This window comes from Lepidochelys kempii, chromosome 4 (genome assembly GCF_965140285.1).
Source record: "Lepidochelys kempii isolate rLepKem1 chromosome 4, rLepKem1.hap1, whole genome shotgun sequence".
Taxonomy (NCBI): Eukaryota; Metazoa; Chordata; order Testudines; family Cheloniidae; genus Lepidochelys; species Lepidochelys kempii.
Window position 1 is genome coordinate 84383646 of NC_136383.1, and position 17109 is coordinate 84400754.

A 17109-nucleotide genomic window follows, 5' to 3' on the forward strand; every position below is an offset into this window, starting at 1 on the left:
TTTCCATTCTGTTTGAAATAACCCTTAACTCTCTGCTGGTATAGAATTGGATTATGTCACTGAATAATGTCACTAGGCCTCTGGAATCTTTATTTCCACTGGGGGCAATGCTGAAAATTTATAAAGAGAGCACAAGAGTCAAAAGATGAAAGGCAGCAGTGTACTCTAGTGCAGAGGACTGGGGAGACATGAGTTATTATATTCTTAATTGGGCTACTGCGCTGACATATGGCTTTAGCTTTATCTTTCTGCCTCCTACAGTGTGTTTCAACTGAAAAGCTCTTCAGGAAGACACTCTTTCCCTGTGCCACCTTCATCCCCCACCCCTCCCAAAATCTTGGTCTGGGCAAATCTACTGGCTGAAGGTGCTCATGAGAGGGGTGGATCTCTTGCTATAGTTGTCAGCACAGAGATGATTCAAATGGCACTTCACCTTTCAGTGAGATCAGGCTCGCTCTTCACCTCTGATCCTGTACTGAGCTGCTCTCATGACAGTGTAAGCCGCTTATAAGTTATAAGATCAGGCAGGTTCAACACTTCGAATGCTGATGTTTTCATACTACTTCTAAAAACAAATGGTTGATCTCTTGCATAAGCAAAATGAGTTTAATTTTTTTCCAGCAGCAAGTTAACATGATACAAAAATACGTAATACTGTTTACAGAATACAAACAAAAGCAACAAGCTCCTCCAGGATTTGTGCAACATCACTAGGTATATACACTATCACTTCTCAGCAATGCATACTCAGTTGTTCTGGAACAATGGTCACTAAGAGAAAATATCCAAATTGTTTTGAGAGAGCTCTCTTGGAAGCTGATTTTTCTGACAGCTCAGCTTGTAGAGTGTTTTGCTACTTGTGGTAAAGTGTGGGAAAAGTCCAGAGGGAAAAATGCTGTCCTAGTAAGCTAAAGGCATACCTAATGTGCACCTTCGTGTTCTCAAACTTGCTTCTTGTTCTTAGTACAATCTTGAAGGGGAGAGCATCAGTGTGTAACAAAATATTTCCCCCCACCCCACCTGTGAAATTGCCCTGTATATTATAAATGCTTCCTAGAGATGATAATCTAAAGCAGCAACAGTCATCCTCAATCCATTTAGTACCTAGTTAGGTGTGTTGCATGCAAAACACCACACTGGGCTCATAACTGAACAAGAGAGAGAGAGTGGGCTAAAGTCAGATCTCAGTTACAGCTGTAGACTAGCTATATAAAATCAATGGCAACATTATGTATCAGAGCAGAGGTGGGTTCATTGTTTCTTCCTCTCAACAATTCAGTCTCCCCTTCTGTGATGCAGTTGATCATTTATTTCATACACAGTATTCCTGTAACCTGGATCCTCAGCTACTACTTTTCCAGTGGGAGCTGCAGTAGCTTTCACTCCTACTATCTGACAAAATTCTGTATTTGGCTGCCTAACACCATTTACAGTTTATGCAATGGGATGGCTTGTTCCCAAGTCGTTAGTTGTCCTACAGAAGCTTCCTCCTAAACTAGTGGGACTAGTTTAATACCCTCACTGGGGATTGAGATTAATATCTTTTTGTAGCCTTTTATTTATTTTATCCATTGACTATTAGGAAGGGAGAGCATGATAGTGCTGTCTTTTACTCCATAAGGTGTTCAAGACAACAATCATTCAAAATATTGTGCTGCATTAAATAGGGCCATGCACTAAAACAGGTCCTGATAGAAATATACCATGCTCTTCATTCACTCTCGCCTTCAGCATTTGATTTTTGTCTGGACAAACTGCAAAAAGACAAACGTGAAAAATCTACTGGTGTATTTATAGTAGACATGACTAGTTTTCATTGTTTAACACCTAATACTCAAGTGATGCACTAACATTGGTATTTGTTTTTTTACTTGAAAAACTGACAGTATTAGACCACTTTCATTGTAGTTATGATCTCCACAGGCGTTAAAAACAACCTAGCTGCACCTGGTCTACAATTACAAAGTGATTAAATGGGTGGAGCTCAACCTTTAAGTTTGCAATTTTCTTTATAAAAATATAAATTCCCTCTCTCTCTGGAAAAAGATTTCTAGATTACAAAATATTTCAGTTACGTAAGTGGGGTTCAGAATCCATGTGGACCTATGCACCAGCAGATGTGTAGTCTGTTGTAATGAATTGTTAAATAGATGTGAGTGTCCAGTAATTTTAATTCATACAAATTATCTACACACCTGGGGGGCAATTCATTCTGACTTATTATAGTGCCTGGATGAAATGGGGGGACTCAGGCCCATCCAGAATCCCACTGAAGTTAGTGTCTGTGGGGTATGTCTGTGCATCCCAGGATCAGGACCATAATTAACAGAAAATCGGCAACAAGCAGTTGCTGTTACAATAAATATAAAACACTGTGTTCTTACATTTAAAAAAAAAATACGAGTTTTACACATGTTCGAGTACAGTCAAGTGCCCAACAAATTTATGCTGACCAAAAGAATCAACGTAATCTGACAATTCCTATAGTTACAGTCTTGCTCTAGGTTTGTTCTCCCCCCCGAAAAACAAAAAAACCCTCATATTTGCATTGTAATACCACAATGGCTGAACCACAAGGCTTTGAAAAGAAGCTATGTTCCCTCATATAGAAAGCTTTCAGAGTCCTCATCAAACACAAGTCAGGAATAATAATTTAATGAGGGCCCAGACAGCTTTGACCTACCATAGAATCTGCAGCAGGTGGTGGTGGGAACTCCACAATGATCCCTTCTCAAATCATTTGCATGTGGGGATTTGCCTCCGCACACAAAACAGGCCTTAGTGATCACACACAACCACCTCTACCCCTTCCTCCCTGGAGTGAGAGAGCTGCTCCAGACTACAGCTGGTCACTGCTGCTCTAGGAACCCCTCTGAGGCTGTATTACTTTTTAACCCTTCTTTCTGGAGAAGGGCTGAAGGGCATTCCCTGTTCCCAACCCACCGAAGAGCTGCCCACATTCTTCTTCCTTCCCCTGCACAGATCACTCTTCTTATAGATCAGAGGAGGAAGGAGATCCAGATTTAGAGGGATCCCCTTCTGGCATGAATTTTACTGCAAAGATACTGTATATTAAATCGTATTTACTGTTACATAGAATATTAGGCAAGTTACATTAAAGCTAATTTTTAAGAAGTTGGACATGTCATATGTATATATTTTTAATGCACACTCGTGATTGACAGACAATACTGCAGCTGAATAATTACTTACAAACAAATATACAGATTATGAAAGCATGAAGAATAAAGTATTTAGTTCTTTCTCCACCCCATCTCTATAATCATGTTGACAGTTACCAACTTTTAAATAAACACTGATACAAAGTAAACTCCTGACAGAGTAACACTGAGGAAATTCTGGCAGCAAAATGTTTACATGTATCATGTAAACAGTGTTACCCTCAAAGGCTAGTTTAAAAATGTTCCACATCTATAGATCATATTCTGGCACTTCTGGTAATGGAATCCGTAAGAGATGTCTTCAGATGAGTAAAATTTAAGGAAAAAGCTCATTCATAATAATAAAAAAAAACATTAAAACCCTACCTACTGAACATTTTTCCACAGAGACATTGGTCCATGTCAGATCAAAATTCTCATCTAAAAGTGATAATGGTTAAAACCATCTCAGGAGAACAATTATGAACCAATGATCTAGAATTACATGGTTGTAAAAGAGGTAATAATAATAATAATAATGATTTACCGGAAACAAAAAAAATCCTATTAACAGTAATTCACTCCAGTTCCTCTGTGTTCTGAACATTTCTTGTTTCTTAAAGATTTACCTTCCTGCTATTACAAATACAGAAAGAATAATCTATCAGTTTTATATCCTGTACTTTATCTTTCTGTTTTATGTAATCCTGTGACCCAATCTGATCATCAACTGAGTTTTGAGAGCTGAATTCCCTATCTACTTCTCAACTGTGCCCTGATCCCATAGTCTTAAGTGCAATTTTAAAGATCCCTATTTTAATTTTTCTAGCTAGCCCACTAGAAAAAGTTAATTATTTTTAAAATGGTTTTGCAATTAACATACTTTGCATTTTATGTAAACATTTTGTAATACCGTAAGTGTAGTGCATATAAAGGCACAAGACAGAGTAAGGTTTGTGTCGCTGAAACTTCCTTGGTTTCAGAAACTAGCAATACACTTTCTTCTTTTTTTAAATCTGGCTGGTAAACTCTGATCCTTTGAAATCCAACATCTGATTGAATATGTACATATCTCCTTCCTACTTTCACTGTAAAAGGTTTTCTATGGGAAATAAGTTTGGGTTTTTGATGTGAGTGATCAGATGTCCAGTGTCCCTGTAATAGAGCAAATACTACATATTGTTATGACCATGAAAGTCTCTTTGTAAGTACATCATTAAGTTGCAACATTTTAAATACAACTGAGAAAGGAATGAGCTTATGTTCAATAATTAGTCTAATGACTACCAAGCTATGAGAAGCATATTAATGTTCTTGGGCCATGTACTTCTCAAAGTCCACAATTTAGATTAAGCATTTTTTGGTCCAAATGTTTCTAAGTAACATTAAGTCCATACATTTTGTTTTTCTAAAGAGATACTGGCCCAAACCAAGAAGCTGTATCACACTAATCCCAATTTCATAGAAATCATCCTGTGCAGCTGTAACTGAAAGCCCTGATCTAAACACCTCCATTTACACACACAGTCAATCTTAAATATGGGCCTCTTCTTACTATTCTACTAAGAATGAAGATTAACCTGAACTGTAAGCACACAATCCAGTTAGGTGAGAGGTTATTTCAGCTATCAAGTGTTTACAGTTCAGCAGTCATATCTGTATAAGGGAAGAGGGGATATTATCTGCAATCAAGTCTAAGATGATCCAACCTAATTCATGTAGGTTGATTTTAAATCATAAATTAGCTGACTCAGTCAGAATCTGAAATCAAAATATGGTACCTGACCAATCAGTAAGCCACCCAATTACCAAAAATCAATGCTAATAATGCTTTTCCAAGGATAAAGCCAGCAGTACAAAATGTATAATTCTTTTTTTTTTAGATAACCTACTTATGGCCATTGAAATTCATAAGTAATATCAAGATTCAAAACTGATGTAAAAGCATAGACGGGCTATATATAAGGAGTTTGTTTTCTTGTGCTATCAGAATACCAAAGTAAAAACTAGCCCTAGAATTGCACAATTGTAAATTTTGTCCCGCTAATCCTAACGAAAGGATTCTCCCTTTCTCCTTTCATAATACTCAGAAATGTCCTTTAGCATTTTAACAGTAATTTGTGTATGTTGAAACATTCTTTATACAGTTCAAAAATATCAGTATGTCTTATGTTTCAAGCAATGACATGGCAACAGCTAATCAGCTGTCAATTTCTTCTGAGCATATCCACACAGGAGCAGACAGGAACAGCTGGCTGATGGGGGCTGATTTTTGGAAGATTGTATCTTCCTTTCATCAGCAGCTTTACCTTCAACTGGAACAGAAAGCATAAAACCCCAACAACATTTTAGAAACAAAGGCACATTTAGCAATTTAATGACATTTGTTATATATTTTACAGGAAAAAAACAACATATAATGGAACATATAAAGACTGGATTGATAATAGAGTTGCCTTCAAATCAATCCATCTTAGGCTGGTAGTGACCAAAAGTTGTGATCATCATGTGGGTATTCTATCGCCAACTACTGTGTGCAATAGATGGGTAATCTAAGTTCTGTTCCTACGGGTATGTGCCTCATAAAAACAACGGTTACAAGTGGTACTAAAATGAACCATTTTTGTCAATCTCAGTAGACACACAGTGAATGACCATGTAGTATGAACTCCTATCCCTAACAGTGGTGCAAAGAAGCTGGTAGCACAGTGTCAGGAATGTGGCATTGTGCTGCCAGTATAATGGTGCTCTGGAGAGAGAAATTCATTCTTTGTTACTATCAATATAACCGAGTGAATGTAATTTTTCACTATTTCTCTATGAACTTTCAGAGGCACAATCCAACTCAGAAAAGTTTATATGACATACATGAAAGAACTTACATAACTGAAGTTGTGTTTATTAAGAAACAACAGAAATATTTGTCCTGGGAAAATACCTTGAAAAAGTTTTCAGAAAGAGTTGAATAAAATACTGAATTTACACCAGCTGTGTTCAGATTCTTTTCTGTTAGCTTTCCATGAATACTTGCATGAGTAAGTTTACTTGTTTAAAAAAAAACAAAACAAAAAAAAAAAACCCTCCCTCACAGGCATTGTGATTTTTAAGCAAATAGTCACAAAAAGCAAGACATACAAGTATTCAGACCAGAAATCTGATTCCAAGTTATTCATCAAATTAGGGACAGAAACGATAGAATGTAGGCTCTATGTCCAATCAAAACTAACAGTTCAAATTTTGAATACTTTCAGACTGCTTACAAACAATGTATAGTCTAATAATTATTAATAGATATTCATTGGAACAAGGCAAATAATATATAAACAAAAAAAAAATCTATATGCTATTCACAGATAAGATGCAAACAGGAAAGAAGTTAAGTTTTTCCAAATTATTCATTATGCATTATTCACTCAAAAATATATTTCTTCTTCCTAATTTTAATTTTATAATAGGAGCTTTGAAAGCTTAATATATGAGCATGTGTATTGCTAATTGCCATGGCCATTGTTATACTCCATTTTTTGTGACTGCAGCCATTAAAGCAATGGATTCCTTTATTTTAATGGAAAATATCCATGAATTTTGGGATTTTGCATTTGAGTGGGTGGATGAGAGAATAGTCAAACAATTTCCATGAGAATCTTGAAAGCTGCCAAGTTAAAAACTACGTTTCATAAGGTATTATAAAAATACCAGGAACTCCGATTATGACTAGTGATTTGTCACATTAGTGGTTATTCTACAGGTGATCTGAGAAGTCATTTTAATTTTAAAATAGTGTCTCCAGGTTTCCTAGGCTGCCTTGCTAAATAACGTCAGCCTGTAAATGGTCCCAGGCAAACAACGACATGCATAACTAACCGAGGTGAGCAAGGCAGCTATTTTTCTGTGGCAGCTATCGTTTTGCTAAGATAAGACTGGGTTAAACAGGGCGCTTGCATGTCATTTGAAGAATGTATCCCTCAACAACTTTTTGACAGGGTTCTAGAGAGGGCTGAGGGTATGCTTCCTATAATGACAAGGGGTGGAAATGCATTTCTGTAGGTGTCTGAAGAAAAGGAGTACTTGGTGCCACAAGTCCTCCTTTTCTTTTTGCGAATACAGACTAACACGGCTGTTACTCTGAAACCTGTAGGTGTCTGAGTTTCTCTTGGAATAATTATTTCAGTGCTGCTGTGATTTCATCATGTTGGATAGTTAGTGAACGTGTTATAGTGCCCAGAGCCTTGGGTAGGCATTGTGATGTTGCACTCCATATGTTTTATGGAAATATGTTTGTAAGTGTGAATATGATGTAACTGGCATATGCTTTATGCAAAAGGTCTCTTGTAAGGTATCATTACAAAGCTTATGATCTACCGAGTGCGTTCATCCTATTTGTTTGCATGTATTAGTTCTATGTCTGGAGTTAGGAGAATAAGATACAAACTTGTGTTACTGATGTAAACATGTTAAGTGGAAGCCATTAAGGGTGCTTCAGATTCAACGAACTGTGAATGGGTTTGTTTACCTGCAAGCCTTCCTATGTAGTGTCTTTCAGCTACTAGGTAATGAAGAAGGAGGTCTTCCAGTGACATCTGATCATGTCACCTGAACTAGAATCCATCTTAAACCTAGTGCTTTTCCATTTAGAAGGAGGGGTGGGGACCCAGAGAGACAAAAGATTCCCGCCTTGTGCCAAAGCGATAAAAGGGGGCTGCCAGTCATGAGAAATCCTCGAGTTACTACCTGAGCAGAAACTCACAAGTAGTGTACCAGGGAAAGGGATTAGGCTCAGACTAGGAAGAAGTCTAGTCTGTGAAAGAAGCTTATTAAAACATCTGAGGGTGAGATATTACCTGTATCAGTTTCTTAATGTATTAAGCTTAGACTTGCATGTTTTTGCTTTATTTTGCTTGGTGACTTACTTTGTTCTCTCGGTTATTACTTGGAACCACTTAAATCCTACTTTTTATACTTAATAAAATCACTTTTGTTTATTAATTAACCCAGGGTAAGTGATTAATATCTGGGGGAGCAAACAGCTGTGCATCTCTTTCTATCAGTGTTATAGAGGACAGACAATTTATGAGTTTACCCTGTATAAGCTTTATATGGAGTAAAACAGATTTATTTGGGGCTTTGAATCCCATTGGGAGCTGGGTGCTGGAGAGAGGAGTACTTGCAGAGCTGTTTTCAGTTAAGTCTGCAGCTTTGGGGGCGTGATTCAGACCCTGGGTGTGTGTTGCACCAGGCTAGCATATCTGGCTCAACAAGTCAGGGTTCTGGAGTCCCAAGCCATCAAAGAAAACTGGCTCAGAGGTAGACCCCCAAGGGGGTCTCTGTGATCGAACCCTTCACAGGCATCTTTTTATAATTTTAAATCTAAATAAATAAAAATAAATAACTTAATAAACAGAAGTCACTGAGCAGCCTTCAGAAGGTAAAAGCTTTCAATTACGACCAACCCAACGAAGAGTCTGATATATCACTACCAATTCCCAGATCGTCATCAAATCCCTTTGCTTATATTTCTTTGCAGATTAAGATTTCATCGACTTGTTCCCAGGAATCATCAATTTGGCAGTTCCATAAAATAGACATATCTATTTATCATCATCATTATCAATACGATATAGACGTCTGCACTCTCCATTATTTCTAATGATTAATGGGAATTGGCTCTGTTTCTTTTTGGCATGAAAGAACAAAACTACAAGTTAATTTATTCCAAGTTGTACCACTTAAATTACCTTATAGGTCTTTGCCTACTTCTCTTGATTCAAAATACTATCACTCAGTAGCACTGATCTAGTGTATTGAGTTCAGGGATGAGAGTCACAAATTCTTTAATCTGAATCCTAGCTTTGGCACTGAGTTGCTCTAAGGCCTTGGCTAAGTCACAACGTCCATGTCTCTGTCTTCCTACTAGATAATGGCAATAATACTTACAGCACTCTTTAGATGTAGACATGTAAAGATTAAGTTAATTATTTAGAAAAAGTATTGTTCAATCAAGAAATGTGTGTTTTAGGATAAACAGGAGAAATTGTTTCAATGTCTGAGGTAGGAACAAAATTAAATTGGAAAAAGCAAAAATGCTGACAAAGTGAGAATAGAAGCAAAACTACCAAGCATATTTTTAATAACTTTTCTATTGGGCAGAAGCACCTCGGAAGGCGTTTAATAGCAGAGTGGTAAATAAAACATAGAAAATACTAGCCTACCTTTCCTTGAACATTTAGATGCTTCCATTAACAGTGACTAGGTTTCATTTTCCACAGTTAGTCCAGGATTGCTCATACCTTTGGGGACTGGAAAAAAATAATGTTGTAAATAAAGTATTGTATATTATTTTTAAAAGATATTAATCAAAACAGCTTTATATTTGGTTGCCAATCTTCTTCTAGTTTTGTTTCATGGTCTATTTTGTGTAAATACTTAAACATGTATAATTATACAACATCCACTAGTTGCAATAGTCATGAAGGTGCCATCACAGTTTGGAACAAACGATTAGATATAATGATTACCTCTCTGACTAAAAAATATTTGGATTTATCTTGCGAGCCAGTGAACATCTGCAATTAGTATTATCCTTTGTGAGAGCTGCAGGTATTCAATATCTTTCATCATCAGGCTCATTCATAGTTAGAAGTATAAGAGGGCTTAAAACGTGCAAGGGACATTTTACAAACATGCACCCTAAATATTACACTTTGTAACAACAGGAATTGTTTCCCACCTTATAGCTACATCAAATTAATTTTGTCTCACAAAGAGAAGTCTTTGGCAATTTTCAGATTACATCTTTCCAACAAGAATTTACATTAAAATTCAATGGGTGTAACAAATTAATCTCTTACCAACTTTGCCCTTTTCAGTATTTGCACTACTTTCCGTCCAAGACTGAGTATCAGTAAGAAGGTGGCTCTGGGAATCTCGTAATGTCTTTGGAGGAAAAATGTGATTCTCGCTAATATGTAATTAAAAGAAAATAAAAAAAGTAAAAAGATTAACTTTTAGTTAATACCAATACCATTACACACTTTAAACAACTGCTCATGTAAAGGTCTTAGAAAATCTTACCTTGGTCATTTTTTGCTGAATCTTTGATTCTAATAAAAACCTTCACTCTAATACACGCTAAATTTTAGTTCTGTCACAGAGACAGGGTGCAGTCTAAAATGTAATGGTTTAAAACAGAACAGAGAAACATTTAACTTACATTTTAACTTTGCTCTTTGGTATTTGTTAGGGACTGGTTAACATGTTTTTACTAACTCCAAACCCACCTAAAGATAGTGAGTTCAAAAGAACGATCACATTTCATTTATAGCTGAAAAAAATGCCACACGTCAGCTTCAGCTAAACCTAACCGATGCTCCATATACCAGCAGCCCCAATCTAACAGCACACGTGCTCCTAGCATTTCTATGTCCTCAATCCCCCGACCTCACAGAGTATGTCTACACACTCACTGGGAGGTGTAATTCCCAACTTGGGTATGTGTACGCAAGCTAGCTCTGCTTGAACTAGTCCCAAAAGTAGCAGTGGGACCATGACGGCACAGGCAGCAACTTGGGCTAGTGCCAAATACGGATCCAGGGGCTAAGGCGGGACCACAGTTGGGGAGCTAGCCAGAGCTGCCACCCAACCTGCTGTGGCCACACTGCTGTTTTGACGTGCTAGCTCGAGCAGCACTTGGTGAAGATAAAAGGGGGAAAAACCGGGGCAATATCGTGGTGGGGGTCTACGAAAGACCACCACATTAGGAGACGGTGACGGATGAGGCATTTCTAGAACAACCCAAAACACAACACCTGGTAAAAATGGGGGACTTTAACTACCCAGTCATCTGTTGAAAAAGTAATACAGCAGAACAGAAAATGTCCAAATAAGTTCTTAGAATGCACTGGGGACAACTTCCTGTTTCAGAAGGTGACCGGGTAGCATCAGTTTTAGATTTGATTTGGACAAAGAGAGGAATTGGCTGTGAACCTGAAGGTGAAAGGCAACTTGATTGTGAAATGATAAATTTCATGAATCTAAGGGAAGGAAAGAGTGAGAGCAGCAAAATAAGGACATGGATTTCAATCAAGCAGACTTTAGCAAACTCAGAGAACTGGTAGTATGTAAGGTTCCAGGGGAAGAAAATCTAATGGAAACATGAGTTCAGGCGATATTAAAGACACAGCAGTAAACTCTCTCAGTGGAAAGGAGAGAAGGAACAATAGCAAGAAACCAATACGGCTCTACCAGGAGCTCTTTAATGACCTGAAAAATCAAAAAAGAATCCTAGAAAAAGTGGAAGCATAGACAAATTGTTAAAGAGGAGTACAAAAGGACAGCACAAGCATGTAAGAGAAGGCACAAAATGAGGTACACCTCGCAAGGGACATAAAAGCCAACACAAAGAGGTTTTATACATACGTTAGGAGCAAGAGAGAGACAAAGGAAAATGTAGATCAACTACTTGACGGGGAAGGAGAGCTAACAACAGGCAACACCAAGATTACTGATGTGTTTAATGCCTATTTTGCTTCAGTCTTCACTGACAAGGTTAATTGTTACCAGCTGCTTAAATATAATTAGTATTAAGAACAAGAGGGAAGGAACACAAGCCAGAACAGGGAAAGAACAAGGATATTTAGATAGCTTAAAGGTATTCAAATTGGCAAGGCCCGACAAAATTCACTTATGTTACTTAAGGAACTAGCTAAAGCAATCTCAGAACCACTAGCGATTATCTTAGAGAACTCATGGAGGAAAAGTGAGGTCCCAGAGGACTAGAGAAGGCCAAACATAGTATCTATCTTTAAAAAGAGGGTCTTGGCAAATTATATACCAGTCAGCATAATTTCAATTTCTGGAAAGATACTGGAACGTATTATTAAACACTCAATTTGTAGAGGATAATCAGGTGATAAGTAATAGCCAACATGGATTTGTCATGAACAAATCATACCAAAACCCACCCAACCGTCTTCTTTGACAGGGTTATTGGCCTAGTGGATGGGGGGAAAGTAGTAGTTATGATCTATCTTGATTATAGTAAGGCCTTTGACACAGTCACACCTGACATTTTCATAAGCAAACGAGGGAAATATGATAAGATGAAGTTACTCTAAGGGGGCTGCACAACTGGTTGAAAAAACATAGTCAAAGAGTACCTATCAATGGTTCACTGTCAAACTGGAAGGATGTATCTAATGGGGTCTGCCTTAGGTCTGGTACTATTCGATATTTTCATTAATTACTTGGATAACAGAGTGGAGAGTATGTTTATAAAATCTGCGGATGACATCGTGCTCGGAGGGCTTACAAGCACTTTAGATGACCAGATTACTGTGACAAATTGGAGAATTAGTCTGAAATAAGATGAAATTCAATAAAGACAAGTGCAAAGTACTAAACTTAGGAAGAAAAATCAAATGCACAACTAGAAGAGGGGGAATAGTACCACTGAAAAGGATCTGACAGTAATAGCTGATCACAAATTGAGTATAAGTCAACAATGTGATGAAGTTCAAAAAAGGCTAATATTCTGGGGAGAGAGTATATATTACGAAAAACTTTCTAATTATAAGGGTAATTAAATACTGGCACAGGCTTCCAAAGGAGGCTGTGGAATCCCCATCACTGGAGGTTTCTGTGACCAAGTTAGACAACACCTATCAGGGACTCTCTAGATATACTTGGTCCTGTCTCAGTGTGGGGAGGATGGACTAGATGACCTCTCAAAGTCTCTTCCAGCCCTACATTTCAATGATTCTGTATCCTTACTGAAGTCAGTGAACAGACAGGACTTATACCGACTAAAATTAGCGTTTGGAAAGCCAAGCTGCCAGACACACTTAAACAAGCTGTGGGCAAGCCCCTGCTCAAGAACTCATGTTTGAACATTAACAGTCTCACCAAATATCAAGCTCTCTCAAGCCTCCCATTTTTAGGCAAAGTAATTAATAAAGATGATGAGCCAAATTCAGATATACTTGGTTTCTAAACAAATTTCTAATCTTTATAATCTCTTCTGTTATTGCTTTGTGATTGAATCTTGTAATTAAAGTGTCTAATAGCCATGGCCAGGAGTGCTACAGCAATTAGTAAAACAACATTAATAGTGATTATATATATTATTGCTACATATTTAGGAAAGTTTTTTCCATTTTTCCGAAGTTGAAGAGCTAGACAACATTTCATGTCGTGTAACAAAATAGTAGGTCAGGTTGTAAGACGATAATGGTGTATTGGTAAAGAAATACAATTCGATTTGGATGGATCATTTATGTTAGAATTACTGACTGAATGTAGCTTGTTCACCTTCTACTGATCTCTGCCAACATTAACAAAAAGTATCAGGCACACTTTCAGTTCCACAAGAAATTGCTAAAAATTGTGCCACACAATGTTAGATATGAGCTACTATTATGTAGCCATACCTACCTAGGTTAAGAGGCATAGACCTCCATTTATACCGGTTTTGAAACGACTGCAGCTGTGAAACGTACTATCACTAGGATTGATAGTGGCATCTAAATATGAATGAATCTGACACGGAGACTGACCATTGTGGAATCCCACACTGGTAAAGGCTAAGGGTAATACAGAAGTCAAACACACTGATATTTTTTGGAATGTTATCGTTTGTATTGCACATTGTCCCAAAAGCACCACTGAAGATTGGGGCCCCCTTTGCAAGATGCAGCACATAATACAAAAAGAAACAGCTCCTATACTGAAAAACTTGGAACTTAATTTGGGAATATCTCAATCAGGCTCACCAATTACCTGTTTTAGTAGCTATGCAAAGTACGATTTGTTGTGGCTAGATAGACTGTCAAAATTCAGGGGTTGGGAAACAGCTAAACTGAAACAAGCAACACAGCTGATAAAAAGAAAATAGAATGTATTGCTCCCACATTCAGCAGTATTATTCATATGGCATGTTAGGGAGATTGCTTTGCCAGGTTTAAAATGATGAAGGTATGAAACTGAGAAATCAGCTGAATTAAAAGAACTTTACATAGATGCCTTAAATTCTGTTTCTTAGTAGGATACTTTTAAAATGCACATATATATGACTGCATTAGTGACAGCTGCCTAAAAATAATAAGCAAATGAAAAGTGGAGAAATCCACAGTATGACAGGTAAATGACAAACTTAAGGCAGACATAAACAGACATACTTTTTGGTTGTTGAATTAAGTCCAACAGGTGTGGAAACTTGTTCAGGATCTTGGTTAACAAGACAAGTTGGGAAGGAGCAACCATCTCCTAGACTACAGAGAAAAAGAAGTTTAGAATCAGTGTAGCACTTATACAAGCAAAATAAAACAATACTTCAAATATTTATTTTACAATTCCTAATTTCAAAGCACCTGCTTTATTTCACATGATTTCGTGTAAAAAAAAAAAAAAAAAGTGTTGCTGACTACTTTCTGATATCCATATCTCATGTATTAAAAGACCGTATTTTTCTTCCAAGCATACCTTGTAAATACAGGGAGCAGCCAGTATTTCTTCTCATCACCAAACACCTGTCTTAGATTTTTGCTGAAGCCCAAACTAAAACCATTCTTGTCTGTTCCATGACGAAATATAGGTGCTCTGAATGCCTCTAGAAAATGAAATAGGTTTGTCATATTTCCTGCCTAAATACATTTTTAATTAACACCCACTGATTATTTAGATAATTATGCTGGTAACAACAGGCTTATTGGCTTTCAGCTATGCAATATTTCCTTTTGGTGGGGGTTGCATAATGCCAGTTCAGGTATTGTGCAGCCTCCAAAAACTACTTCCTTTTGAAAGATGAAGACACTGGTATTAGTTCCCAATTGCCATATCTAGAGAAGTGGCCAAGAGTCCTGTGGCACCTTATAGACTAACAGACATACTGGAGCATAAGCTTTCATGGGTGAAAACCCACTTCATTACATGCATTCGACGAAGTGGATATTCACCCACGAAAGCTTATGCTCCAATACGTCTGTTAGTCTATAAGGTGCCAGAGGACTCTTGGCCGCTTTTACAGATCCAGACTAACACGGCTACCCTTCTGATACTTGACATCTAGAGAAGCCGCCCTACTGCTGGGGAGGAGGCAGGAGTTTTCCCTTGTCTGACAGATTCAGTGAGCCAGGGAGTTGTGTGGTGTAAAGAGGTTTCCGCATGTAACTGCCCCATAGCAGAGTCCAGCAAGGTAAAAGAGAGGCCTCACTGAGGAAACTTTTCAACCCATTCTCAAATCAAACAACTACAAAGGGAGAAAAAGGAAAGGAGCCACCCACTTTGACATTCGGGTTTCCCTCACACACCAGGATGGATGTGAGAAGTCTCCTTTTACTCCTCAGACTTTTTATAAGGGCCTGAGATCTTCATTCTACCCTTTTAGGGTTCTGTAGGGAAATTACTGCACCGACAATAGGAAGAGAAGAGACAGTTAAGTCTAGCACAAGGAGCTCCAGTGTGTCCGATCCAGAGAGCACATTCACAGGAGTTCTCCTTCCACCATGTAACTCCTATAGCTTGGTCTTTCCCTTATTGGCCTTATGGAATAAGCTAATCATTTCCTTGTATAAAGTTTACTGCCAGTACACAAGACCCACCTGGGACACTCCAGAGATTTAAATTTTTGTAGCTTTATATGTCAGTTCCCTTGCACTAAAATAGCATATGATTGTTTATGAACTCACAAATCTTCATGGGTGCAGTTTATGGTATTAAAAATAAGTATTCTACTTATTTTATTAATGGCTTTTAAATAATCTGACTCATATTTCTTCTCTCATTATTACCAATTTGAATTTGAGTCACTTTCCTGCACTTGTTACTAATTTCTAAACGGACGTTAGATTTTTTGGGATACTGTGAAAGAGAAACACTCGAAGGAATGGGCTTGAAGCATGCACAGACTCCCCTACAACTGTTAATATCTGCATTAGCAGGAGAAAACCCCCCAGACCTAATTCTTCCACTCCCCTGCCTCAAACTGAGCGTGCATCAAGAGAAAGAGTGTTTAGAGATCTAGAAACTTGTTGCTATCATATCACTGACTGAAACAACGAACTAACAACAGAGAGTGAAGGTGAGAAACACATAGGCTATGCCTACACTACAAGCAATGATGAGAGCTAGTGCAAGTATATGTACACAAGCAGAGGAACCACACTCCTAGCTCGTAGTGTAGATGTAGCATAGACACATCTTTTAGGACCCATGTATCCTACAACTATTATGGAGTCAGGGACCCTGATGCAGTTATGGATGTCGCCAGACATGGACGTGGCCAAATCTGTTACCAGGTAATGGAGACACAGTTAGGCCTCATCCAGGCTACCAGTTTTAACCACGCTGTAACTGATTATACTTTTAATATAGTTAGGGCTTTACACTGTGGTACCATCATCCTGAGTATCTCTGCACTCATTTATTACTAAGAAAGCAAAGAGTCCTTTAAAATCCACCTTTTCTGTGTGATTCATTACGTGATATCAACAGCTTGATATAACTGGAATAATCACAAAGGTAATAATACTCATTGATAGCAAGGTACACTATGACATTACTTACCTAATGTAGATTTATTCTTGCTGACTAGCCAACAATGATAACCAAAAAGAGAGGATAAACTGACTGAAAACATGGCTGCAGCAAAGAATAAAAACATGATATGGAACTTGGCTTGAGTATCAGGAAGGCCATTCTATAAAGAAGGAAAGAAAACCAAAATGTTAAGGCAGGAAAAATAACGACTCCTTTAGCCATATTAATAATATCCACTCAACCAAGATTCTGGGTCAAGCTCTGCACTAACTCACAGACCCCTGTGCAACCGCATCTCTCAGGAAAGTAATATAGTCCCTTTAGAGAGAAAGGGCCACATTCCACCCCCCATGTTCTTTCAAGGGGCATGAATTAGAGCAGAATTTGGCCTTTTTAAGAGAGAATATACAGCAACTCC

At 37.8% G+C, this 17109-nt stretch overlaps 1 protein-coding gene across 3 annotated transcripts in view; it reads right to left on the reverse strand.

Annotated features, from left to right (window-relative positions):
* Positions 1-873: 873 nt before the first annotated feature.
* ZDHHC2 (zDHHC palmitoyltransferase 2) overlaps positions 874-17109 on the reverse strand; it is a 73129-nt gene continuing 56893 nt past the window's right edge. For all 3 annotated transcript variants that reach the window (XM_073341929.2, XM_073341930.2, XM_073341931.2), the window contains 6 exons: positions 16719-16851; positions 14637-14763; positions 14333-14425; positions 10010-10119; positions 9371-9457; positions 874-5476 (listed from right to left, as the gene is read on the reverse strand). In XM_073341929.2, coding sequence (XP_073198030.1) covers positions 9408-9457; positions 10010-10119; positions 14333-14425; positions 14637-14763; positions 16719-16851 — 513 coding nt within the window. In that variant the 3' untranslated portion in view covers positions 874-5476; positions 9371-9407. The remainder of the gene's footprint in view (positions 5477-9370; positions 9458-10009; positions 10120-14332; positions 14426-14636; positions 14764-16718; positions 16852-17109) is intronic.